We start from the raw sequence: 25,053 nt of genomic DNA, 5'->3' as shown, positions 1-25,053 counted from the left end.
CCTTGTTAACTGTCAGGTTTCAGGGATGAGAAGGCAACACTAAAAATGAAACTCACCGGGCGTAGTCAGCCGGTCGCTGATTATGACGCAAGCTCCTCAAATGTGAAAGGCTATAGTGAGCACATTTGTCGGCTTTTATACTGACATTTTTTTTTTTTTAGAGCAGGAGTGGTGAGTTAGACAACCAATTGGAATGGTCAGATTTCAGTTTCGATTGTGAGACTTCGTCTCGGAGGCCCCGCACACCACCACATGTTTGTATATTTTTTGTTTTGCCATTGATGTTGCATTTTATGTAGTTCGCCTGATTTATAAATGATGAGAGTGCTGTGTTTGGTGCATTAGGGTATTCGTAACATACTGACAAGATATTTTGTCAAGTGTGCCAGCAGAGATTTGGTTATGATGATGTCAAGGAAGGCCACTCCTTTTTTTCACCCATTGAACCTATTCGCTACCAACTGAAAAAAATGTCTAGAAAAGGAGGAACTGCAAGCTCTGCTCTAAAGAGAAACAACAACAGAACTTGGAACAAGTGTAATATGCAGCACATCCCACGTCTTACCTCCACTTCGAGTCTTCGTGCGACTACATTCTTTAGTGGCGCAGCAGTCATCTTCCCTAACTTGAAAAGCCACCGAAAGTGCAGTGTGTTATGTACGCAGCTGAACATCTCAAGAATGGTAGCTAAGAATATGTACCATGTTTTGTATATTTCATACTTTTTGTAATCAATTTCTGGCTTAGTGCAGTGGCTTATTTTTGTTATGCTTGTATTTGTTTTTGTGTTACCAGCATATGTCACCAATAAATTTCTGAAACGTTTTGAACGCACAACTATGAATTTTTTGTTCGTAAGTACTATAACTAGTAAGCTACAGTTTGATGTATTAGAATGTGCACTGCATATAGCATTGTGTACTTCTGCTACGTGGCACCAATACTGAGTGGCGCTATGAAGCGATGGGACAGCTCAGATTTTTCAAAGACCCCACGAAAGCCATACATGCCAGGCTGCCATTGCCTAGTGTTGTTGGTTCCAATAAGTTAGCTGCCACACTGAGCATGATAAAGGAGTGAACAGACAGCTCATGTGAGGCATACAAAAACTGTCGGGTAGCTGCTGCTCCCATATTCATTGTTACTCTGCCTTTCAATGCAAGCTAGGTTAGGCATTGACTATAAAGCAGCAGTTTTCTTAGAAGCCTGACATAACTTATGCGGAATTTTAATGCCGCAACCATGCATCTTTCTGGTTTTGAAACTGAAGCAGCATATGAGAAAAGGTTTTATGAATCATTACAAGCTATGGGCAAATGTAGCACATGGTGGTCCATGTATAATAATGGGGTGTGCGAATATTTGAAGTTTGCTAATAGCAAATCCAAAATTGTTTTGTTTGTAGAACAAATCAAATACTGGTGCATGTTCAAAATTACTCCAAATGAATGAGATATGACATCATGATTTCGAATACTTTTCAAATATTGGCATGAAGTTTGAATAAGGGATGCATAGTTTTCTTTGGGCACCATTTCGAAAATTGAGCTCACTCCAATGCTGGGCAGCATGCTGTTGAGATCGCTTTGCACGGAATGGACGGTTCAGTGCCACAATGCGGTCCACTTATGTGGCTGTGTTCATAATGTTCATACATTACCTCCAAGATAAAGCACGGTTGCAGGGCTTGTGGATATTTGGCGAACCCAGATTTGATGCCCAAGCTCGGGAGCTATTGCTTCATGCGCAGCTTTCAACCCTCTTATCTGGTGATATGGGGTGCAGATTTGTTAATTGCATTAGCATTAGAAGGACCTGTGCGAGCTGAAATGGCAAATGCCATCTCTTAGTACTAGTGGCAGACATGCCACAGTGGCCAGGTGGCAACCTACTCACCTGGCTACAAATGAGCATAGTATACTACCTATATTAATTTAGTATACTACCTCAGATGTATGAACCTTAGTATGCCATCTCGAATATAACGAACTTTTGTATGCCAACCTCGGATATAACATTTGTTACCTCGGTTATAATGAACCTCGTGCCACCTAGTACTATACAGCAAACTTTCCTCATGTCTGGACCTCAGATCTAACGAACTCAGAGTGTTGACCTCGGATATAATGAACCTAAGTGTAGCACCTCAGATTTGACAAACGTTTGGCTGCTAACTAAGGGTGTGCAAATATTGAAATTTTCGAATAAGAATCGAATACGAATATCAAGAAAAAAATGGCTTCGAATATCGAATCAAATATTGAGTATCTGGTCAGCACAAAAAATAAATTAAGAAAAGATAGACAAGCAAACATTGTTGCTCATATTTATTTTCAAAATAAATAAGGGGTGGGATTAGCAGAAAAGGCACAAAACAATGCCATTAGTGATCATGAACAAAAAATGTTGTTTAGATTGCTTGCAAATGATGAAGGACAGGTAATGTCGACGATATGCTGGGGAAGGCCGTTCCAATCTTTAGCTGCACGTGGGAAGAAGGAGGCTGAAAAAGTAACAGTTCGGGCACGTGGGCGAAAAACTTGTAGCGTGTGGCTAGTGCGATGAGAAATGTATGATGCTGGCGTGATGTAAGGGGCACGGTGAAGTGATGAGTAAAAGAACTTGTGGTACAGTGATAGCGTGGCTATGCGACGACGAACGGAAAGAGGCGATAGTGCTGATTTGGTTTTTAAGGCTGAAACACTGACGTCGTAGGAGTAAGAAGAATGAATGAACCTTGTAGTGCGGTTTTGAACGGCTTCTAGATCGTTTACGAGGTTAATATGATGCGGGTCCCATATGGCGGATGCATATTCAAGTTTAGGTCTAATGAGTGACTTGTAGGTGAGCAATTTCACGTGATGTGAGGTGAGGCGAAGGTGACGTTTAAGAAATCCCAGAGTTTTGTTAGCCGATGATATCACGTTAGTAACATGTGCATTCCATGTTAGGTCATTAGATAATGTGACGCCTAAGTATTTGAAAGATGATACAGATTCTACGAACTCGTTAGCGATTTTGTATTGGAAGGCATGAGTCTTTTTGCGACGGGTGATGGAAAGAAGCTTGCATTTGCTAGGGTTGAGGGTCATAAGCCAATCTGCGCACCACTGTTCAATTTGGTTAAGGTCCTGCTGGAGGGCTTCATGATCAGTTATGTTTGTTACTTGGCGGTAAATTACGCAGTCGTCAGCGAACATTCGAATTTGGCAGGATACGTATTGAGGGAGATCATTAATATATATTAAAAACAATAGGGGTGCAAGAACAGAGCCTTGTGGGACGCCGGATGTTACAGGGAGAGGGTTGGAAGACTGGTTATTTACAATGACTGACTGAAAGCGATTTCTTAAGAAGGCCTTGATCCAGTTTAGCACGTTAGATGAATGTTTAGAATAGAAAGTTTTTGTATTAAACAAAACTAGACTGCCTGAGCACCATATAAAAAAAAAACATGATGTGTGCAGAAATGTATACTAGTTAATTGAACAGCATAACAGTATCTAAGCCTGTAATGTTGTCATGCAAAATGAAATCGATAACATGACAAGACTGGAAACAAAAATAACATGATATAACTACACTGCCAAGTTATTTTTCTGACCTAGTGACAATTGCCCTCCGAACGTTGTCACGCCTGCCGTTAGGCCCATTTAAGAGGTGCATGGGTTACAGTGCACCATGCAATACACGGGATTTTTACAGGATCGCTTGCCCTGTTGTGACACCTCGACTCGCCCCTTCGGGAGCCTCACGCGAAATTCCGCAAGTAGGCTTTCCAGCATAGCGTAGTTGACCAAAACAAGATGGTGGTGGTCATGCTCAGAGAGCTATTAAGGTGACAGAATGAATACCATAGGTGTGGGCATTAATTATATAACACTTTATGGAAGGGTAAAAAAATAAGCTCGCTTTCGCATTGCAATTGTTAGAAGCAGGTCATCCCCCATCTTGTTCCCAGCACTTGTGGTATGTGGGGAAGCCCACTTGTGGAATAGCGAACAAAGTCAAGCCTAGCGGCATCAGAATGCGATCGGTCCATGCGATAAATGACGTAGAAGAAAGAGAACAGGGCCTTTCTGTTGTTTTCCTGGAAGTTTAAACTCTATATTCAGATAATTTGCCCAGACATTGCGGTTTTGCAACAACCGAATTTACAAAAGTCGGTGCGGTATGTGATCGCTGCCGAGTATGCGGGAATTTTCGAATATTCAGAAATTCTCGAATATCAATTTCTGGAATGCGAATATGAACCGAATATCAAATATATTGATTCGTTTTCGAGATTTCGAATATTTGCACACCCCTACTGCAAACGCATTAGAAATAATTCACTTAGAATCGCCTAAAAAATTTTTGATGTCGCCATCAAAAAGTAATGTTACGTGTAATTGTGAAGGTCAGTGTTGCGTGTTATAACAGCTGCACCTTCATATGTTATAGTGCCATACCTCAAAGCTGCTGCTAGCACTTCACTGTTCCGCACGTACAGGTATTTGTTTCTTGTGGGAATATTCTTAAAAATATTCGATTCAGTTTCTAGCTACACCACTCATGTTCGATTTGGTTGCAAACCTACAATATTTTTTTTTTTTTCGCTCTCAGCGCAACATGAACGGGACACAAGACGAAGGACTAGCACAAACGTCTTGTGTCCCATTCGTGTTGCGCTGAGAGCGAAAATGAACACTTACCAACTCGCCCAAATTTCTGCCTTGCTAAACCTACAATATTCTTATACGTTTTGGTTGTGAAAAAATACTTTTTGCTCACACATAACACGGATGTCTTAGGCATCATCGCAAAGAAGAAAACATTCAGCCAAATTTTCGTTTCTATACTCCTTTAACACCCTACCTCGTGAGCATGTCTTTAGTGTGCCTTTAGATGTACTCGTTTGGCACTTTGACCCTGGGGGTTGTTTCTGAAAACAGCTGATTCCCTTTTGAACATGCAAAGCACTGCATGTAGACTAATTGCTTCTATTCGTCGAAGGTAATGTGAACTATATCTAAATAATCCTTAATTTTCGTTATTGGCAGAAGAAATATCAACTATCCGTGGCAGGAGTCATGAAGTCTAGAGTGTGAATGCTCAAACAATGTGCGACTCACTCTTTCTGCTGTATCATGCATCAGTATGTACCGCTCAAGCAGAAACCGGAGAAGCAAAAGAATTTCATTGAGAGGTGTTGTAATAAACATTTCATTACTTCCAAGCAAAAAAAAAAAAAAATCTGTTTGTTTTGTGTAACAAACTATTCTGTCCAGTTCGTACATTCCGTACAAGAATTGTCAGTGAAAAAAAAACTAATGCTGCATGCAGACAGGAAAGTGCTACGCAGCAGAAGAAAGTATTGATGTGGTGTTGATGATAACAGGTGAACAGGAAATAGTAGTATAGTGAAACGGCAGCACGTGCCATTTTTTGGGTGGCCATATTTATGCAGGGAAAAAAGAAGGAAGGGTGCTGTTGAAAACAAAAAGGGTGGTTTGGTGTTCTGGGCTTTCTGTCGGCAGAATCCTTGTGAACCTACTGTAAGTTTATTAAAGGTCACTCTGTGGAAGAAATTTAATTTCTTTGCACCCAGGGTGCAGTGAAGGTTTCCGTAAGGTCTGCCTCCTTTGCTGATTGACCTTACGAGGTTCGATGTCTTTGCCGCACCAGAGGTGCTCACCGCCCGAGGCAGTTACTTGGTTTGATGACCGAAGGCTTTCTCGCACCAGGCGTGCTTTGTCGGAGACGGTATTGCTACGACTCAGGAAGCAGGTGTTAAGGGGAGTATGACTTGACTGTATTATACACAATTATTCAAATACTTACATTGCAAGTAGGTTGAATACACAAGAGACAAATTAGAAGCGGCAAAAAGGTTAAATAACAAAAAGGTGGGACTAGCTGCCAATAGGGGAGGCCCTTACTCAGCATAGCCGAAGATGCATAACATCAGACCGTAGTCCAGAACCCCTTTCGAGGGCTCCGGGCCTTGGTTTTAAAGACCCAAAGGCCCGGCCCATCCCTTGCACCACCCAATCACCACAAACTACCACATGATTGGCTTGCATGCCACATGGCACGCCTTCCAGTCTCGGCCAGATTCAAAATCCTCTCCCTAAAATACATAGCAGGAAAATAACATCAAAATTGCTGTAAGGAAATGGAATTCCGGGAATGGACTCTAGAAATGACTGGCCCACCAGGTTTAGTGCCACTCCTCATGCTTCCACAGTATTGATCAAACCCTCTACCTCAGAAGAAAAGCAAAACAACAACCGCACATTGTGCCCACATGTGCAGTCGGTTTCCTCTTCTGGAGAAGCACAAACAACAACACATCATGGCCCCGTGTGCCCCCGCTTTCCCTCTTCTCGGGAGCAGGGAAGCAACGACCACGCGTCGTGCCCACCCGTGCGACTGATTTCGTCGACAGTCGGCAACTTTTAACGATGTTTTGCCATTAGCCCTGTCATCGGACTACAGCGGGGTGCTACCGCTGTGCTTGCCTGCCTGCTTGTTTTGAGCCTTCCAGGGGAACTAGCGTTCTCGTTCGCATACGCGGCTTAGCTCTGTCAACGTCCCATCAGGATACGATCGTGGTCATTACTAGTACCACGAAATGCTTGCCGCAAGGTCACGCCGCATTTAGCGCCTGCCGAGACGAGGGGGCGCGAACAGTGCGGGGGTCAAAAGCGCTCGGCCGTCGCTGTCAAGGGCACTCCCTTTCGCCGCCGCCCGCCACCGAAGGGAGGAAGGGGGGGGGGGTCAAAGGGGCGCCGCTGTGGGAAAGTGCCACACCGGGAAGCTGGTAATGACCGCGCGGGACGTCCGATCTCTTAAAGCTTGAAATTTATTTAGTGCACAGTGTATTTATTATAACCACAATCAGGCTGCATATTCCTGTGTCAAGAGGAATGGAAAAAACAGTGATGAAATTAATTTTTGTCCTAATGTTTTCTTCCATAAAGTCTGTGGACGTACGCTGTAGACATGAACTGTTCGCTCTTTTTTTTCCCTCTCTCTGACTTGCATTCATGAACCTAAACAGATGGCATGGTCAGCACAGGTATATGATAATCACTGCAGTGGACCTTGATGTCTAGTTAGCACCTGACTATTGAGCCAGGGCAGGTAAACGGGAAGGAGTAGAAAGGGACTGTAACCTGTCCCCTGGCGCAGTTCCTTTTATGAAAGGGAATGCACCAGGGGACAGGTTACTCTGTTTCTACTGCCATGTAGGTGTGCTTAGAGTGCAGGGCATATTGCTGTGTGGAGATTGGTGCAGCTGTTGTGCTGATTGAAGGAGTGTCCCGCTTTTGTCTGTCTGTCACACAGCGGCAGAGCTGGAGGCAGTGCGGGCGCTCTTCTCGGCCAAGGAAAAGGAGCTCTCGGTGGCCGCGGCCAAAGTTGAAGAGCTCACCCGGCAGCTGGAGGAGTTGAGGCGCAGCACCAGCTCCTCTGCCTCCGGCAACACAGGGGTCACACCTGCAGCCAGTGTTGCAGACAGGGCGCGGCATGACGTGCTCATGGTAGGCTGTGCTTCCTCTTTGAACCATGAAGGTTAGGCAAGAGAATGCTGATCAGCTGGGCCAGACTTAAAGCAAACAGCTTCCTTTAGTGCACTAAATTTAGTATTTTGCTTGCTATGAATGCAGAGGAGATGTGTGCAAAATAACGGAATTGTTAGGCAGGTGATCAATCCTAGAGTTGCATTAATGAAAACTGAAAGAGTTTTCACAGCGCAACTCATGGTGGGGTAGTGCAAGTTCCAGTTGCGATCCATGAATCAACACACATCTGCTCATTGCGCTCGCAGCAAACACCACATTTGCACTAGAGAGGCATCGAACACAACACAGTTTAGTTTTTTGCCCAGCAGTAGATGTTGCAGGCTTCTTACCGGTTAGTAAACCACTTGGAAGATGAGTAGCGTGAAACCATAGCATGAAAGTAAGTGGAATTTGTTTTTAAAAAGTGTGAATTTCTGGGCAGTACTTTTTTAAATTTGAAACATTGCTTAAATAAGCACAGAAAGGTGAAAGTGCTGAGCCTGGTGGTATTTGTCACTAATACCTTTTTAACAGGCGCACTCTTAAAAGTGCACAGATGATTGACCGATAAGGGTGCAGGAGTAGTTTAGCCGGGAAGAGAGGTTAACTACCGTATATACTTGCGTAATGAACCCACTTTGTTTCCAGAAATGTTGACATCAGTTTGGGGGAAGGTTCATTACGTGGGGAAAAAAGTTTCAACAGATTTTTTTTTGGAAGGGTCGAAATTTCATATTACAGTTGAATCCCAGCGCAACGAATGCAGCTTCAATGAAATTTTCACAACGAAGTACTTTTCATTCTCTGCGAAATCCCCATAGGAGTTAATGTATTAAAATTCCCTCTAAAACGAATTACAGTTAAAACTCGATTTAACGAAGTTGAGGGGAGCCGTGAATTATTTCGTTAAATCGAGAACTTCGTTAAATTGAATGAGGCATTTCTTGGGCACATAATTCAGTACATTCAATTACAGTAAAACCTCGTTAAAACGTACCCGCTTAAACAGTACTTTCGTTTTAAAAGTAGTAAAGTCAAGTCCCCGACTGAGCACCCATTGAACATAATGCATTTTGCATCCGCATAAACCGTACCAGCTTATCGCGGTCGTATCGGTTAGCACGTACCATTTTCACTTTTCGTCGCACTCGCGCGTGACGAATTCACGCCGGTAGCACCGACCCAAAGGACGGTTCGGCTAGCGGCGCAACAATCTTCCCTAAATACCGCCGACGGGACGGCAAGCCACACAGCTAATGACAAATTGGCGCCAAAGTTGGTAATCATACAACTAGCGCAATCTTTGGGGGTCCGTATGGTCATCGTCATGACCTCCCGCGCTACTTTCGAGTGGGTAGCGCCAACACCACGACTGGCGCCGCTAGCGCGTATGAAAAGAAACAACAAAAATTCTTACTCGCCAAGAAAGGCCCGAGGGGACTACAAATTTATTTTCCGCCAAAGAAGTCGGTGATCTTTGCCTGCGTGCGCTTTGTGAGCAACGGCCGCACCGATTTCTCGTAGGTCTGAAGTGCGTCCAGCGCGTCTTCCGTCCCCTCGTGTGCGCTGGCAAAATGTCGCAGCAGATCGAGAGCATCCATCACCTGACCTGGTGTCGGCACGGGAGCTTCGGCACCTGCAGGGTCGTCGGCAGCGTCTTCAGCCGTCACTCCCTCCACGCTTTCTACAAGCCGCAACATATCGGCATCAGTCAAAACTTCCGTTGTGACTGCGTTTGCGTCGGCGTTCACGTAGTCTGAGAAACTTATGCCTGTGGGCACTTCATCCACTGAGCGAAGGTGTTCCCAGGCATCTTCATCCTCGTGCACGGCGCTCGCGCAGTCCGGACCAGCTTCGGCAGTTTCAGGGCCTAGTGTACCGAAACCGGCAGTCCTGAAGCAGTTGACAATTATCGACGGCCTCAATGCTCTCCAAGCCGCCGCCACCATCTCAACCGCCATAAAAATATATATTTTCGTCTCGCGCTTCAGCTCCAGGTTGAGGAGAACTCTGTCGACGACTCGACGCTTGTATGCGCACTTCACGCTATTAATTATCCCTTGATCCAAGTGCTGAACCACGGACGTTGCGTTTGGGGGGAAGTAGCGGAGCTCCACGCTGGTCAGCTCGACCTCTGCAACGTAGTGGGCCGTGCAGTTATCCAGCAACAGGCACACTTTCCTTTTCTGGCGACACATGTCGCTGTCAAATTCCTTCAGCCATGTAGCGAAAATGGCACGCGACATCCACGCCTTTGAATTGGCAACGTACTTCACAGGAAGCTTTTTGGTGCCTTTAAAACAGCGCGGCCTCGCACTCTTTCCGATGACAAGCGGGTCTCGTTTGTCGGTGCCGTCTATGTTGACGCACGGCAAAAGAGTCAGCCTTTGTTTGCTGTGTTTGCCGCCGTGGCAAGCCTGCCCCGTCAGGGCGAGTGTTTTTTTAGGCAGCATTTGGTAGAATAGACCGCTCTCGTCGGCGTTGTAGACGTCGCTGGGGGCATATTTTCCCAGAATGTCGGGCACGTTTTCAGACTGCCAGTCGCCGACTACAGCCATGCTTACGCTGCTCGCTTCACCGCTAAGCACTTTCCCGACGATGCCGTGTCGTTCTTTGAAGCGCGACAGCCAGCCGGGACTTGCCTTGAACTCGTTGTCGCCCACCAAGCACGCGAAAGAGCGAGCTTCTTGTTGGAGCAGGTCTCCACTCACGGGAATACTATTCTTCACCCGCAAATCCATAAACCAGGCGAAGAGGGCCTCTTCCATTTTGCTTTGAGGAGTGGTCTTCAGCGTTTTTTTGCGCGAGAGATTCCCCGACGAAGTGGCGCGGAGGATGTCATCTTTCCCTTTCAATATTGTGGAGAGAGTACTCGCTGGAATGCTATGTGATGCAGCCACGTCACATTTCTTCTGTCCACTTGTCACAGCACGAATTATGTCCGCTTTCTCGTCCAGGGTAAGCCTTTTTCGTTTCTTGCAGGGCTCCATCTGCTAGTCAGGAGGGTTAGCGGCGCGCTTGCTCGCACACACCACGTCCGCGTTCACGATAGCAAGGCTAGACTGATGGAGGCCTAACAAGCTGAGCTTGACAAAGACGTGCGTTCACAGGCACGGGGAAATCCGCACAAGAGCGAACACAGAGCACAACACACAAACACACACAAAAAAAACACGCGAACTGCAACGGCGCCATCTATGAAATGTGGCACGAAACTTTTTTACTGCTGGCGGCGCCATCTTGTGAGCTCGACTCAAAATTAAAACTCGTTTTGCGCCGCGCAGTTTGAAAAAAGCGACGGGATGAAGATGCTCCGCGCTGTTACCGCTGACTCGCAATCAATAAATTTTGGGGTGCTGTCTACAAAATAGACCAAAAATTAACACTTTTTCACCTTTATTTCTCGAAAAAAAGTTCGTTAAATCGGGACAGATCACGGAATCGGTTTCGTTATTTCGGGTTAGTCAAAGCATTGAACCCTATGGGCGTCTGAGGGGGAATTAAATCGAGATTTTCGTTAAATCGGGTTTCGTTAAATCGAGTTTTGACTGTACTTTGTGAGCACGCATTCGCTTCTACGAATTTTTCGCGAGCCTTCACCGATCAGTGGCCCACCTTTCTTCAAAAGTTGGGTGCTGTACGAGATTATTCCCTCCTAAAGCAGTGGCTTGGAGCAGCTAAATAATGCACGGAATGTATGTTTATTAAATTTTCATGTATTTATTAAAAAATTTGGTTGGGAGTCATTTACTCATCTAGGGAAGCAGCAAGGGGACTTGTTGGCGCCGTACGAAGGCCGCCGGCCATACGAGGGCCAAAGACGAATCCAAATCCAGTCGCCAGCCTCCCCTCTCGGCCTTCTCCGCAGCACTTGCCGCCATTTTCCCGTGTGTCGGTGTGTGCTGATTGTCAATACCTGGCTGCAGTCTGATCTTGTCCATCGCCTCTGCCATGTCGCCGCCAACAAAGAAGTGGAAGTTTATTTTGCTAAAAGAAAAGGATAGAATTAGCGGAAAGCGGGAAGAAGAAGAAAATTATTGCTGCAGATTTTGGCATCGCGCCGAGTTCGCTATCAACGATTTTGAAGAGTAAGGACAGCATTAGGAAGGCACTTTCATCGGGCACTTCAGCGCAGCCCAAGAAAGTGATGCGACGAACGTATGAGGAGCTTGACAAGGCTGTCTATGCTTGGTTCGTCGATACGCGAGCAACAAACATGTCGCTGAGCGGTAAAATTGTACAGCAGAAGGCCCTAAATTATGCTTGTTTGCTAGGGCTGAACGAATTTAAGGCAAGCATAGGATGGCTGAATCGCTTTAAAGAAAAGCATAACATCGTCAGCAAGGTTTTGTGCGGTGAATCGGCATCTGCGGACGTTGACAGCGCATCAGCATGGGCAGCAGACAACATGACTGACATAATGAGCAGTTACGCTCCATCTGACATTTATAACACAGACGAGACGGGCCTCTTCTATGAGATGCTGCCAGCGAAGACGCTTGATTTTAAAGGCCAGCGTTGCCACCGAGGCAAACATAGCAAGAAATGAGTGACTGTGCTGCTGTGCACAAATGTGGATGGGTCTGACAAACGCCCCCCCGTTAGTTATTGGCAAACGTGCAAAACTGCGCTGCTTCAAGGGGAACAGGAGCCTAGCTGTCAAGAACGTGGCAAACAGCCGGTCGTGGATGACCCGTGCCATATTTGCTGACTGGGTGGTGGCACTTGACCGCGACATGAGCAGACAAAATTGAAAGGTTTGTTTGCTCTTGGACAATTGTTCAGCGCACCGCATTGACGACGCCAAGCTGTCAAGTGTGGAGCTGAAGTTATTCCCGCCGAACTGTACCTCAGCCATTCAACCCCTGGACCAAGGCAACATCCGGAGCATGAAGTTTTCCTACTGGGAGAGGTTGATCCAGCGGCTTCTCCTGAACACTTACACTGGTAGGGAGACGAAAGTCCATGTTTTCATGACTTTAGAAATGATGGCTGCGGCATGGAGAGCAACACGGTGCAGCGTGATCCGCAACTGCTTCAAGCAAGCCGGGTTTGTCGACAGCAACGTGACCAGCATGACTGCAGCCACGGAAAGTGTACCATCGTCATCGACTCCGGGGATTGACGTTACTTGGAAATTGTTCCACGAAGCTGGAAACGTCCCTGCTGACATAGCACTAGACGATTTCCTCGACGCTGACGCAGATGTGATTGTCCACGAGAAATGAAGCAATGAAGATATCATCAAAAGTGTTCGCGAGCCGGAAGAGCCGTCTGATCATGAAGACGATCCGCTAGACTTACCTGCCCCGGCAGCCTCATTGCAGGTACTGGATGCCTTCGACGTTATTAGAAAATTCTTTGGCACACAAGATGACGTTTCGATGTCGCTGTTAACAGAGTGCGAGACTCGTGTGAAGCCGCTGCTGGCAGTGAAACGCAAGCAGACTAAACTCACAGATTTCTGGCAATAAAACTATGTTTTGCTGGAGTTATTGCCTTGCATTTTTGGTTAATTTCTTGACAGCGAAATTTCGCGACAACTTGTCGCAAAATTTCTCGCGCGTCCCGTCGATTTTGTTGTAGCGGGATTCAACTGTATACCTTAGTCCAACCTTCCGTCATCAACAAACGCACCTGGTCAGACGTGTTCATGCCATGGGTGTTTAGCATCGTTCACTTTGACGCGATCCAGCAATTTTGTGGTAGCCGACAGCGCCTGCCAATTGCAGCGAGATAATGGAAGCATGCTGAACACCGGCACCAAAGGTCATGCACACGTTTTTTACGCAATGTTAAAAAAAGCGCACAAGACAGTTACGAGTGTGTAATGCGAATGTTTAAGCCTTAGCTAAGAGCATGGGGATTGGCGCTCTGCCAAGTTCGCTGAGCATGCGCCCACTGCTCCCACATCCCCCACCCCTCTGGTAGGAGCTCCTCTCAAAAGGTAAACAAACATGCGGTGAAGTTATCAGTGGGCAGCATCTTGGCACACTGCCAAGGTTTGCACAGCAGACAACGCAAAAGCTGAGGCTGCAAAAAGCTAAAGGCTAAAAACAAAAATAAGAAGTACTGCTTACTGCGCCATAGAGCAAAGCCCTTCCTCTTCATGAATCGACACACCCAGGATGGCGAGCCCTTGAATTGCGCCCTCGTGAGTCTAGAGGCACAGGCGATCTCTACCGCTTTCACGCAGGTGCATTCACGCAGCGCAACCTTTCTTTCCAATTCTGGATACCCTGCGGTCCGGTCCACCCACGAAATGATGTTTTCTTCTGGTTGCTGCAAGTTGTAATACGCAGCTTCTCCCTCCGCCAGTACTGAATACTCTTTTCGGATACTCCAAATTCGCGCTGTGCCGCCAGGTTGCGGTGAGCTTCCGTGTACTCTATCGCGTTTTTCCTGAAGGCGGACGGTGAATTGCCGCCGGCTTCCGCTCATTTTGAAATAAAATGTGACAAAGCAGCCTTTAACCAAACAACGGAAATGCAAAATGGAACATCGCCACGCCGCACTGCTGCTGATGGCGATGGTGATGGACGCTGTTGACTTCAGGCACCGCCATTGTTGTAAGACTTCCGTAGTTTTTCCGCCAATGACCATAATACGGGGATCAACTTTTTGCCATGGTTATTAAAAAAAAAATTCGACCTATATTCCGGTTTTGACGATACGGTATAGCTGGATACAACCCAAGAGCGAAGCAGCAGGTGCCCCTGATGGGAGGTGCTCCAGCCAATGGCGTCGATTGATTGTCATGATGCTGTGGTTAATTCATTTAATCTGTTGTAAATCCCCTTGCACCTGTGAACCCCCTGCTATGTCATGCTACCTGGTGCAAGGCGATACTACAATGTCATGGCAGTCGGTCAGCGCCATTGGCTGGAGTCTCCATTGAGGAGCGTTTGCCACTTGGTTCTTGAGTTGCATTGGGCTACAGCAAAGGCAGATTTGAAGGAGGCAAATTTGGACTTGTTAGCTTAGTTACAATTGTCACACCTCTGGTATAAAGCAGTTAAGTCCGATTGTCTCTCTCTCTCTCTGTCTGCCGACTGAGCAGTTCATGATTTGCACCTGCTCCTGGTGGTCTTAGTGACTGACACTTGTTTGTTTCTCACAGTTGTAACATTAACCAGGTTTGGTAGCTTGGCTCTCTGATATGCACGCAACCTGGAATGCGTGCGCACGCAGGCCCGTGCGCAGCGTGCGGGCCAGCAGCGGGAGCAACTGGCCCAGCGGCAGGCGGAGGTGCAGGCCCTGGACCGGCGCATTGCGGAGCTGCGGCAGCGGCTGCACAAAAAGCGCCTCCACAACAGCCAGCAGCAGCAGGCACTACAGCAACAGCACGGACGGCTGCCGCTCGGCTGCGGAGGAGGGGGAGGGGGCGGTGGAGGAGGTGGGGGCACCCTTCCACCACCCCCGTCCCTGCTGCTGGCCACTAATGTGGCAGCTGTCGAGCCTCGACCCCGGTCAGACCCCAAGTACCAGACACTGCCCTACAACACCAAGTTCCGGACGCCTGCGCCACCTCTCCAGCCCCCACCACTGCCACCACCACCTCCACCTCCTGCCAGCCAGAGGCAACCGGAGGTCAGTTGCACCATCCAACTTCTGTTACAGGCTGTATGTTTGCACTGACAAACTTTCAACTGCAGCTCATGCAGACATGCTGTTAGCAATGTGTGCAGTAGTGAAGGCATCTGCAACAACAGACTGAGTTGTGGGCAGTGCCATAGGAGGGTGCTAGATGCAGGATGGTGCGGGGAAATACATATGGGTTGGAAGGCATGGAAAGTAAAAGTAATCAGTGTGGGAGCATCGTGCATCGGAGTTAGGGTTGTGCGATTATTCCTACGTTTGAATAGCAAAGGGAATAATGAATAATGTGCTTTGAATTTGGCCTTCAAAGCAACTAGCAATAATCTTAAACCTTGAATATTTTCGAAGCTCGAGCAGTTGATATACCACCGTATATGCTCGTGTAAGGGCCACAGTAAGGGCCACAGCTTTTTTCCGAGATTTTGATGGGGTGCAGCTCTTACACGAGTCAGGCCTATATCTATCCGCAGAAATGTCACACTGTTGCTGTGACTGTTCTAAAATATAATGTAAACATTGCTAAGTGACCACACATATTTATTTAAGGAAATTCCTCGTCGCTTTCACTCTGGCAGCTACTTGAAGAGCTCATCTCATGGACGCGTTCCCAGAGGTAGTTGTCGTCGGTGCTGTCCATCTGGTATGGTATCCCAGTCACCTTGGTTCGAATTCCAGTCTGCGCCAAATGGAGAGTTCATAAAGTGTTCATAAAGTAAAGTAAACAGTTCATAATGTGTTGAAGCCCTCCCTAGTTGCTTTAAAATTCGGAAGTGGAATGCCCGCGTGGCGAGCGATGGCAATGGCTTTTACGCAGATCATCTCAGTCGACACTGCATAGCTGTTTTTTTCTTGTTGTCGTGACATACTCCACAAGTTCCATTTCAGGCTCCGGAAACTTGCTCTGCCTCCCGCAAAATGCTTTGCAGTTTCAGTTTGTACCAGCAAGCTGTTCTTTCTGGTTGCTCCACCGACACACATACTTCTCGTTGTCGAACTTGCATCCAGCCGCCCGTTTGCCATGTTCTTCGACGTAAGTGACAACTTTCAGCTTGGTAGGTCGTGGTGTATGAAACCAAATCTCAGCCCATCATCACCAAGTGGTCAGCATAGGCCGCGACCCACTGAACAACGCTGCACACAGTAACACAATGCACCAACACACTGCCCACGACCACAGCACCACACAAAGAAAAAATGGCTCCCAGAGCGAAACAGTTGCAAAAACAAGACCGCATCCCCACCTGATCTCAAAGCACTGATGATGATAGGGGGTTGAAAGCAGTTAGTGCCATCTAGTGGCAACGTGTGAAATTTAGCTTTTGCTGGTGCATGAATTTTCACGCTTGGTTAAGAAAATAATTTTTTTTTCAAAATTTCAGCTCCAAAGTTGGGGGTGCAGCCCTTACACGAGTATATATGATAATAAGCTCCTGGAAGAAGCATTCAAGGTTCTTGTGTGCGCTTTGAGACTTTCATGCGATTGCACCGCTGTGGAAGTTGGGCACGTTCAGCAGCTACACTGTTCGGCACGTTGCTGGAAATGTGCCATATGTACACAATTGTAAGTCAGTTCGAGTGTAAGTAGACTGCCCATATCACATGCCAGGAAAAAAAATGGGGCGTGCCGGTTCTGCGCGTTGACGGAGCAGCTGCTCAATGGCAGCACAAAGAGCGATGCGATGGAGTGCAGCAGCCTTAGACTGTGCTAACGCCAATGTCGACGACAGTGCCGGCTTTTCCACCTCATGAGCTTTTTAATGTTCTCGCGTTAAAATGTATTAGTCACTGGCCTGCTCGTCCACACTTGCGCCATTGTCCTCACTAGCGCTGCCATCGCCATCGCTCCTGCAGTCCCATCGCACCTGCAGTCCTTCTAATGTCATCGTCCAGCGAAATCCCGCACTTCGCAAACAGCCGCACTACGCCATTGCGTGGAACAGCTGAAAATTTTGCCTCGCTGCACCGCAATACCTGTAACACCTACTTTGTGTCGTCGAACTTGCGGCCCGGCCCGCAGTCGTTGGTTTCTTTGGTGTAGGGAATGACAGTCATCTTGAATATAGCCGTGAACGAGCGCCGGACGCTTACTGGACCCGAAGTACAAATGACGATTGACGGAGCACTACATTAAAACTAATAAAATGTAGCCGGCAGTCGCCAAATGCATCACACAGAGCCAAAGAAACTACTCCTGAGCGGTGTCGGCTGTTCCGTCGGCTACCGACACTCGCCGGCGCCACTTCCGTTCCGAGTGGCGGTGCTGCTGCGCTTGAAACAGCGGCCCTTCCTTCAACTATCGATACTCCCTTGAGCACCGAGTGCGCAGTTGAAAGCAAAAAAGAAAAATTTCTCAGAAAAAATGCGCAGAATAGCCAAATGCTATTGGGTAGAGCCGCAAAGCAAGCGAAGCTGCAGCCACGCTGTAGCATTCACGATATCTCATTTGTCTCGCCTTTATTTAATGGTAGTATGCTTTGTTTTTTATTGTTGGTCGATCCCCCCACTTCGGATTTTCAATTTTACAATCGTGTAAATGCGGTACGTGATGGGACAAAGCCCAGGTGCGAAAGCGAACTTGCCGCGACAGGAACTGCTCTGCTCCGACCACATGGAAGGCTGAAAGGCAAACATAATGAGATAGAAAAGAATCCAGAACTACCAACATGCCCAGGACAAGTGTTCTCTTGACGTTACCTTTCGTTGTTGCGGTGTCGCTGAAAACTAGCTTCGAAGCGGGCGGTGTGTTACTTTTTACATCATTTGAAGGCTGAAATTAAATGGTTTGGTTTGGTTTATGGGGGTTTAACGTCCCAAAGTGACTCAGGCTATGAGGGACGCCATAGTGAGGGGCTCCGGAAATTTCGACCATCTGGGGTTCTTTAACGTGCACTGACATCGCACAGTACACGGGCCTCTAGAATTTCACCTCCAGCGAAATTTGACCGCCGCGGCCGGGATCGAACCCGCGTCTTTTGGGCCAGCAGCCGAGCGCCATACCCACTCGGCCACCACGGCGGCAGTGAAATTAAATGAGAGATGAAGTGCCATTATTCGAGGTATCGCGATTAGAAAGTGCATGCCTCCTCCAGTGGCAGTGGTACAAGCACATGATCACGCGTGTACAGTACAGTCATGCGAGCTTGTGCCACGCAAGTAAGGTCGAAGAAATTGCGGCATCAGATGCAGTGGTCGTCCGCTAAACTCTGTGGAAGGCATGACTCAGTGCCGTACAAGTCTGGCGTACGGATCCTGCCCGAAACTTCTGTGCCCCAAAACTCTGTCATCAACTTTTATATTGGAAATGAGCAGCATACGAAAAACTGCATGGTAAAGGCTTGAAACTATGATGCCTAATGAATTTAGGCTTACTGCTGCTTCAACATCGATGAAAGCTATTTGGAACGCATTTTTATTTTAGTTACTTTAGTGAATTTTGCAAACCATGTCTTTTAGCATTCATTGCCTCAACCATTAAACAGGTACCATTTTACTCGCATAATGAGTGCACTTTTTGTTTCTAAAAAGATGTTTGCAAAATTTATTGGGCATGTGTTCTTTAGTTTGAAACTTTTTATTGAAAAAGATGCATAGGTAAGATGTACATAAATTGATTATTACAGAAGGAGGTCCCAAAGTGGAAACTGTCAGGGGGACCTCCTGTAATTAATTGCATATTTGAAGTAGGATAAATATATGGCAGATAGCAATTACATAGCGGAACACAGGTGCAATGAAAAGTAAGATCTGAAATAACAGTTTAGTCATGCTAAATTTTAAAAACACATTTTGCAAACACAAAGAGAGAACATAGAACAAGCACTCAGGCAATAGAAGTCGCACACAATACTAACAGGTTTCACTGGCGTGGCAATTGAAGGCAATTATGCAGTACATAGTTTTTCAAGTTTTTATGGAATTGTGTTTCGGTGCGGATTGATTTGATGGTTGCGGGTAGCGAGTTCCAGACAGTGATTGCTGAAAATAAAGCGGACTGTTTGCCATAATTAGTTTTGACATTCGGAAGCAAAAGATTATGTTGTTCAGCGAATCTAGTATTATTAACGTTACACAAACAGGAACCTGTAAATATAGGGAGAGTAGTGCTATTGTGACGGGCGCGATAAATTAATAAACCTAGCTTCAGTTGGAGTGAACAAAGGAGAGGTAAGATATTGAGCCGGCGGTAAAGGGGAGCACTGGATGCGGTGTGTATGAGCTGAATGTCATTATTCTAACAGATTGGTTTTGAAGATGACACAAAGAAGAAAGATGGGTATAGTACGTGTTACCCCACGATGATAAACAGTAATTGAGGTGGCTATGAATGAATGCACAATAAAGTGAGTGAAGAATATGCTGTTGGAAATAATAACGCGTTCTAATTAGTATACGTATACCGAGTGCAACTTTTTTGCTAATAGATTTAGTGTGAAGGTTAAATTTTAAATGTGAATCAAGCGTCACAGCGAGAAATGTTACAGAACTTGATGGGAGAATAATGTGATTATTTAGGTATACATCTTAGGTATACATACATTAGGTATACAGGTCGGCATTAGTTTTTGATGTTAGGTCACTTAAGTTATCGCTAGAAGAAAATATGGTAGTGTCATCTGCATACAGAATGCAGTCAGTGTTATTGAGGCATTTTTGCAGATCATTAATGTAAATTAAGAATAGAAGGGGGCCTAAAACAGATCCTTGTGGAACTCCTTGATTAATTGTAATTGGTTGGGATAAAGTATTCGATATTTGTACAAACTGAGTTCTGTTAGCGAGGTAATTACGTAGTAAACTAGGAGTGGGCCCACAAATTCCCAGCGCTTCTAGCTTTAAAAGGAGTATGGGATGATTGATTGTATCAAATGCCTTCGTAAAATCAATGAATACAGCTGCCGCCCAAAGTCCGTTATCAATGAAGTGTTTAATTTTGTCAGTAAATTGTATCAGTGCGAGCTCGGTGGAATAGTTAGGGCAAAAACCAAATTGATGAGGTATCAGAAGGCTGAATTTTAGAAGGTAGTTCATTAGACGGTTAACAACGAGCTTTTCGATTACTTTACTGAAAAATGGAAGAATAGTTATCGGACGATAATTAGCCAAACTGTATTTATTGCCTCTCTTATGTATAGGAATAACTTTGCCGTTTTTAAGTTGATCTGGAAAGTCACCAGACTTAAACATCTTATTGATAACATTAGTGAGAACGGGCGACAGTTCGTGTGCAACAAGTTTAATGTTAGATGGAAGGATAGAATCTAAGCCACACCCGGTATTTTTTAAGCTGGTTATTACATTTATAACTTCATCTGGGGATGTTGGACGCAAATAGAAAGAGAAAGGACAACAAGTGGGTCGCGTGATTTCAGCGGTAGGCGTTTTGACAAGCTGTGAAAAAAATGAGTTAAACGCATTTGCTATGTCCGTAGGGTTAGTTAAACTTCACGTACCATCATTAATTTCTGTAATGTTGCCGTTTTGGTCCGAGAGATTTAAAAACTCCTTAATCAATTGCCAGTTCTTATGAGTGTTGTGTCCATTTTTAAGTATTTCGTTTTCATAGTAACTCCTTTTACGATGTTTAATTAGAGAAGATAGCGTTTTTGAGTAGATTTTGAATCTTTTTTTTAAAGCGAGGTTGAACGGTTGCGCTTTCACTTTGTTGTGAAGGTTACTTTTTTTTCTAATAGAGCGTAGTATTCCGTTAGTCATCCATGGATTTCGCGGTGCAGAATACCATTTTACCAGTGACGTTACTGTTGTGTGTGCGTCAACTGCATCGATAAATTTCTTCGAAAAAATGTTATACGAAGCGTTAGCGCAGTTTTCTTGCAACACATCTGTCCAGTCAACATTGGCTATCAAATCAATAAATCTGTTTTTGTCGAAGGAAAAGGTTCAGGAAAAATTCGAAGCAGTAGAAATGGTGCAAAAGTAGACTGGCGGAATAAATACTTCATCCAGAAATACTTCTTAAAATCAAACGTTCTCTCATCACAGTTTCAGTGCTACAGAACATAGCCAAAGCATCTATCTTAAACCCTTTCGTGTAACTCACATAGGGGCCTACAATACCGCTTAAATAGAGCGCCAGAGTTCACTCTAGCCCCACCCTGAGAGTTCAGTGCGAGGGCCCATGGCGACAAGTTTCTAAAAACCTTCGTGTGGCAGGTTAAATAGAGAAGCCCTTCGCGACCGTGCGTGGTTTCTTTTGGTGCTTGGCATCCTTGCGAAACATTTTTCTTGGCCATTTTTCGGGTAGGGCGAGATATATAGTAGTATTTTTGATATTTGGTAGTAGGTGGTTCATATTATTCTTTGTTGTTTCAGCATTCAAAAAAGGGCACCTGCTGGCATTCACTATCATTGGCAAAAGACTGTGTGTGTGCCAAATGAATGCGGTGCATACATCACACGAGGGAAAAGGAACTGCACTTTTTACAACCGAAGTAGGGGACGTGTTCATTATACGAGCGCGCCCATTACGTGAGTAAAAATGACATATCGAACATGCTAGCGCCAATCAGGGCCCTCTCCGAGAGCCGGCAGCAGGTTTTGCTGCATTGCACAGGTCATTGGTAAAGCGACTGGTGATGGTGCAGCAAGTGGTCGGCATGCATTCATACCTCACGCTCCCGTTGACAGGGCCCTGGAAGTAGCGGCATGGATGGTCATAGCCTTGCAGTTCGTATTCTGCTCTCACATTGGTTATCATGGAAGTGGTGAGAATGGCAGTAGCTTTTGTTTTGGCATGATGTTTTCTATGCGACATTCCTATAATGCGAGGAAGCCATTTCTGTGATGTGGGGAAGCCACCGTCTCTGCTCTTCAATCTGCCGCCCTTGCATGCTGGTGGCGCCATGCCGGGAAGCTGACCCTGACTGGCATTTGGCGCTCAGTTTTTTCATGTCCTCGGGAATTGCCATGACTGCCTTCGAAACGGTGCTAAGACTTTGAAAACGTACTTCTCTACTCTCTAGTAAGGGTTGCCAAGTAGCTATTCTTTCATTGACTAAAGTGCTCTACTCTTTCATGCATTTTTGATAAAAGTTTACATTACATATGTTGTTTATATCGAACTATTTCACTTTTTTTTTACGTGTTCGCTGTAATGAGGTCTCACTGCAAGGCTCTACTGCACGGCTTGGAAGCAGGCTGCTTTGGCTGTTGACCGTTGACAAAAGCGGTGCAGTAAGAGAAGTGGCGACAAAAACTGGTGAAAGCAGTTTTCAGTCACTTTAGAGGGAATTTTCACACCTTTTTCATTCACTTCATTGCATCTGAATTTCATGCTCATCGCGCTTTGCAGCCGCCGTTCTTTATTACGTTGGCTTGTGCCTGCTTTGTCCGGTATGAGTTGAAGTGTGCCACTGTGTGGGAACTTGATTTTCTTTTCTTTTCCTTTCCGATGGATCAGTTTGCTTTTTTAGCTGTTTAGGCTAGAAACAGTTGTGCATTTTCTGTGCCTGCTGGACAGAAGCGTCAGAAGGCACCATCAGATAGACAAAGACGCTCTACAAAATACTCTACAAAACTCTAGCAGTGTTGTTCGCATTTCTCAAACTCACATTCAGCGAAACATTTGATATTTCGAACTATGTGCCTCTCCCCTTCATGTGGCACTTCTCTCATTGGCGCTCCTGCAATCTGTTTTCATGCATGGAGCCCGGTCGGCTGCACCGCCTTGGGCACCACTTGGCAGTGCTAGTGCCGTAAAAATGTGTGACAAAGTGAATGTGGAGCGTGCGTTAGGCTGGCCTTTGGTCTGGCACGCTTACTTTCAACGCCACCTTATTGTCGTGCGGTAAAGCCAGCGGTCGGTGCATCGATTACCATGCGGTGACGCCAGCCTGCCTAGCTGTCCGAAGGCTTGCGGCGTCTCTCGTGTGGCCTGCTTCGCTGCCGATGGCAACGCAGAAATCAGCTGTACCGTAACTTTGTAATTCAGACATAATAGCATTTATAGTGCGCCGATAACAGAATTAGTCCTCTTGTGATCAGCAGTGACTTTTCCGAAAGACTGTTCGCTGCAGCTTTGATGCAAAATGAGCTAGGTCTAGTGACACCCAGCGAGCTGTGTGCTGCCAGTACAGTATTGCACATCTTTATAGGGAAGACTTAAAAATTTTCCTGCCTCAATCCTAGCTCATTTTCATTGAAACTTCGCACAGAGCTTGGGTACCACACTATCTTTTGTGCCGTAGCAGGTTTGACACCGATACTCGCCTAGGTCAGCCACGCATGATGCAAATCCGTCTGCGCCGAGATTGACGAATCAAAAGCTGCCATTGCAGGGTTTTCGCTGAAGGGCAGTGGTGGCACCATCTGTTGTCTGTAGGAGAAAGCACCATAACACGAAAGATGCTGAGGCGAGCATTGCAATGTGCGCGGGTCCTTTGGTGGCGGCAACCCGGTGCTGGCAGCATTTAGTTCGTTGACCTTTGCAGAGATGATTACAGGTTTGCAGTGGCATGTCTAAACCAGTCAATACTGTTGTCAAATTTAATATGAGACAAAAATTATAGCAATACTGAAGCTCTTTGCGCAGTTTCACCATGAATGAGCCAGCAGTTGAGGTGGGAAAATTATTTGAAGTCTTCATGATAAAGATGCACAATAGTGTATGGTGGCGGGCAGCATGTTGCTGCAGGAAGTGTGCTGTTAGCATGGGTGCACCGTATTCACATTTATGGGTTACAGATAAATTTATCTGTTGCCATGTTTTATATATCAAATTATATATCAGACTATCAGTATGTCGAAATACTTCGCAGTCCCCGTCGAGTTCGATGTATTTGGGATTCACTGTGAAGCTGCTCCAAGGGCTGTCTCGTGAGGTAGCGGCATCGGCAGGCTTTCTGTGGGAAATAGCGATCAGATGCTGTCTTGGTTACTGGTAGGAACGTGTAAATCAAGAGAAGGGAGAATTCAAGTTCAAAGAAAATGCAAGGGCTACATATCTCATGGTAATTTCTCCGTAATACCTTAGAAAAAACTTTTTCGCACCAGAACTGTTTGCAAGGGGCACCACCATTTCCCAGGTGTTTCCTGTGAGCAGATGAAGAAGCTCTTCAGGGTATCATTAAATTTTAAAAAAATTGTTTGCAAGATTTGAGCTGTATGGAATTTCTATTTGAGGACTTTCCTTCTTCATATCAAGGGCGCTTCAGGCTTTCATTTCTCTGTGCACTTTTTGTTGCCGTACAAAAGTTTGTCTCAGTTTGCTAGCACTGTCGCATATGTGGAGGGTGAACCACATTAATTGGATGTCCCGGTAGCCGCGGCTGGTGAGCCGGCGGAGCGGGTTGTTGACGTGGCTGGCAGGTCGGGCTGGTTGAGGAGAGCGTTCTCTGATGCGCAAGGCAGATCTTCTTCATCAGCGCCGCTGGCGATGCCAGCGCCGCTACAGATGCTCCCCCCCTAGCACGATGCGCGATAAAAGAGAAAAAACAGTATGTAAAAGTTTGTACAGGTTCTCAAGTCCAGGACACAGCTTCGTGAAGGCCGGGTCAGAGCTGGGGAAGGCTGTCGGGCGGAAGAAAAGAGCTCTGGCGGTCGGGCCTGGCTGCCTCACAAAGGGCGAGGGGAGCCAAACGATGAGGATGACGGAAGCACAAGGCGGGAAAAGTCATCAAGGGATGGGAGGCGAGCTAGGCGTTCTTCAGTCGGACAGCCTACGGGTGGGGCCGGCGGTTGGGGGGCAGTTTTGCGCTGGCTCAGTTGGTGCGGACGAGGATATGGCGTGGGGAAGACATAGAAGTGGAGCCGATGCCTCGGCCGCGGGCAATGCCGAAACAACGGCGGACGGCACTGAGCGTGAGGTCTGCGGCGTGAGGCACGTGCTACCTTGTTAGGTAGTAGTTGAAACGGGCGACGGGGTGTACCGGATGGCTGCAAAAGTGAGCTC

At 46.3% G+C, this 25,053-nt stretch overlaps 1 protein-coding gene across 2 annotated transcripts in view; it reads left to right on the top strand.

Annotated features, from left to right (window-relative positions):
- Window positions 1-25,053, top strand: part of ASPP (Ankyrin-repeat, SH3-domain, and Proline-rich-region containing Protein) — a 73,823-nt gene that overhangs the window by 5,468 nt on the left and 43,302 nt on the right. For both annotated transcript variants that reach the window (XM_077638373.1, XM_077638372.1), the window contains exons 3-4: window positions 7,333-7,526; window positions 14,739-15,137. In XM_077638373.1, coding sequence (XP_077494499.1) covers window positions 7,333-7,526; window positions 14,739-15,137 — 593 coding nt within the window. The remainder of the gene's footprint in view (window positions 1-7,332; window positions 7,527-14,738; window positions 15,138-25,053) is intronic.

This window comes from Amblyomma americanum, chromosome 9 (genome assembly GCF_052857255.1).
Source record: "Amblyomma americanum isolate KBUSLIRL-KWMA chromosome 9, ASM5285725v1, whole genome shotgun sequence".
NCBI classification, from domain to species: Eukaryota; Metazoa; Arthropoda; class Arachnida; order Ixodida; family Ixodidae; genus Amblyomma; species Amblyomma americanum.
Note: the sequence above shows the minus strand (reverse complement) of the source record. Positions and strands in the feature narration are given on the sequence as shown.